This window comes from Poecilia reticulata, unplaced genomic scaffold, assembly GCF_000633615.1.
Source record: "Poecilia reticulata strain Guanapo unplaced genomic scaffold, Guppy_female_1.0+MT scaffold_145, whole genome shotgun sequence".
NCBI lineage: Eukaryota > Metazoa > Chordata > Actinopteri > Cyprinodontiformes > Poeciliidae > Poecilia > Poecilia reticulata.
Window position 1 is genome coordinate 1,003,446 of NW_007615015.1, and position 2,952 is coordinate 1,006,397.

General features: G+C 45.4%; 1 protein-coding gene across 1 annotated transcript in view; it reads left to right on the top strand.

The window, feature by feature from the left end:
• lrfn5a (leucine rich repeat and fibronectin type III domain containing 5a) overlaps positions 1 to 2,952 on the top strand; it is a 39,961-nt gene that overhangs the window by 20,379 nt on the left and 16,630 nt on the right. Inside the window, exon 2 of the mRNA XM_008401924.2 lies at positions 2,711 to 2,934. Within this exon, the coding sequence (XP_008400146.1) occupies positions 2,729 to 2,934 (206 nt within the window). The 5' untranslated portion in view covers positions 2,711 to 2,728. The remainder of the gene's footprint in view (positions 1 to 2,710; positions 2,935 to 2,952) is intronic.

A 2,952-nucleotide genomic window follows, 5' to 3' on the forward strand; every position in this document is an offset into this window, starting at 1 on the left:
GTGTGTGTGTGTGTGTGTGTGTGTGTGTGTGTGTGTGTGTGCGTGTGTGTGTGTGTTTAGCGTTGCTCAGTGCAGCAGCCTCATAGTCTTTATTTCATTAGCGCACTAATTAAATAATTTAGGCATCTGCTGACCCCTGTTGTTTGAGTGGACGAACCCATCAGCTGATGCATGAGGGTCACTGCGATGGACAGAGAGAAGCTCTGGGCTGCAGCTTCTCTCCATCAGAGCATTTCCATCCTGCATTACATGCACCAAGAACTGGGCTCAGAAAGTCTGAATCAGAAGGTATTCTCACTGGAAACCATTTCAGAAGCTCATATCTAATATCTAATCTGGCCTGTTGAGGAAAATGAATGCTGCTCCAGGATTGGCTGCTCATCAAACATCAGCCAATAAGAATGCAGAGCAGCATTGCACCTGGTTATTTCAAACTGATTCCTCCTTTGCAGAGAAGCTGCACATAAACTCAAGAGAGAAAAAACACTCATGGCCTTGGACAACACTTATTTATCAAAACTAAACTCAAATCTGACATCAAAAGAGACAGAAAGTCCAAAAACGTGAGAGAAAAATCCAACATTTAGTCGTTTCCCAGAAACAAAGCGTCTCGCTGGGAGCCCAGTGTCTTAAGAGGCATCAGGTGCAGGAAAAGTGAACAAAGTGCTTCAGATGGCTGCAGCTTCAAAAGAGTGACAGAGCGACTCGCTGCATGTCGTCACGTTGAACCGCCAACCGGAGATCTGAACGCAGATCAGATCAGTTTCAATACGCAGCTTGTGTGGCGAATCCATCAGAGCCGTCTGGGGTCCTAGTCCTTCATCAGCGTGCAAACCAGGGGGCAAGCAGCTTTCTGTGTGTGTGTGTGTGTGTGTGTGTGTGTGTGTGTGTGTGTGTGTGTGTGTGTGTGTGTGGGGTTGGGACTTCTGGGGAATTCAGTGGACAGCTTTCAAAGAAACGTATAAACCGGCTCCTCTCGTGTGAAACAGAATCACGTTTTTCGCGCCTCTACCAGCAGAGCTTCATTTGTCTTCCTTACCCATAATCCCTTTGGTTAATTCACCGTCACATTTGTCACTCAGAGTGACCTGAGCTCGGTTCTGCTAACTTTACCAGCATCCTGTGTTCTGGATCCGCTCACGGTTTACGTGAAACAGGAAGTAGCAAGCCCGACCCCGCCCCTCCCACCCCTGTTTCCCTTTCACACCTCAGCACTCATTTTAATTAGCCTCTCTCTGATCTCTCCTTTCTCTGGCTCTCTGATAACTCTCCCTCATTTCCTTCCCATGTCTGTCTCCCTCTCTCACTGACGCTCATCAGAGTCATTTCTCAGTAATTAATGAGCCGATATCTGCTGGGGGGCGGCAGGGGTCACACGCTGTCCGTCCGTCCCATGGCTCATTCTGCCTCCGCTCTCACACAGAGGGAGGAAAGAAACGGGAGCGGTGCGACCTCCAACATGGCAGCCGCTTTTTGTTCAGTAATTACAAAAAGAAATGAAAAGCACAGAAAGATGGTGGAGCAAGATGTATTAATTTAATAATGAGATATGAWAAATCTTTCAGACAAAAGAAGAATCACAAATTCAGGTTTAATAAGACGGAGCTCAGTGATGAGAGCTTCAGTTAAACAGTTCAGCTTTTTATTTGCCTCCATCTTGATTCAATATTTAATGGAACAACAACAGGTGCAGGCATAAAATGATCGGCTCTGATTGGTTTATTTTCTCTTTAAATCCTGTTTCATGGTTGGATCATCACGSCGTTGAATGAACTGAGAGATTAGGAGGAAATGAYTCTCCATCTGAAGTCAGGCCTAATTAACGCTGATCATTTTATTACAGGCTCACATTTTTAATCTCTATTTTCTGGAAGTTTTATATTTAATCCTAATTCACGACATTAATCTTCAGTTATTTAGAGTTTATTAACTCCTCTGGGTTCTGACACTCAATGCTAAAAGAAACCAYTACCAGGACACCACTGTGTGTTTTGAATTTGCCTYTTTGCTTCTCMCTATATTAATTATTCTGCCTCGTTTCTAAACGAGGTTCGACTGAAGTTCAACCAGACGGCGTTCTGCTCTCATGAGGTCTGTTCTCATTTTGTTTATCGATGTTCTTCACTGCATCTGTGGGATCTTGGATTTATTCCGTCTATATTTTCTCATGTYCTTCAATGTTTTTATTTATAAACCAACCCTGTCCAGTAATTAGCTACAAGCATTTCAATGGTATTAACTTTATGCTCTGATCTAAATCAACTCACTAGTTTTTAGAAATGCTCAGAAATGTTCTTTATGTGGAAATGTGTCCTTGAAGCAGCAGCTTGTTCCCTCCATGCTGCTCCCATCATGCACTTCTTCTGGCTGAGTGAGATCAGAAAACCTCTGATTTCTCCAGAAAGAAACCTGCAGCAGCTGAGGAGTCTAAAGCAGGATCCCAGGAGAAGCAACCTGCCCAGGTCTGGAAGTATTTCACMARACGCTAAAAACCCACCAAAACATTCCAGGAAATMCATAAAGGACTGGTTCACGATTCCTGGGCCTAGTCAAAGCCCAGATCTTGGTGTGGTTGAGAGTGGMARAAACTTTCCTGAATCCAATGTCAGAGATGGTTAACGGCTGCAAGATGCTCACTTTGGTGAAATTCTATCAATTAACCAAAAATCAAACTGACTTCTGAAGTCTTCTGTTCTGTCCACCTGTCCAGGTGTCCGACCAGGTGAGGATGCTAACCATGGAGAGGCTGTTGCTCTGCGTGATCCTGGCGGTTTCCATGGCGGTGCGGGCACAGATCTGTCCGAAGCGTTGCGTCTGCCAGATCCTGTCACCRAACCTGGCGACGCTCTGCGCCAAGAAAGGTCTGCTGTTTGTGCCGCCAAACATCGACCGGCACACGGTGGAGCTGCGGCTGGCCGACAACTTCGTAACAAGGTGACGACTCATGAGAGA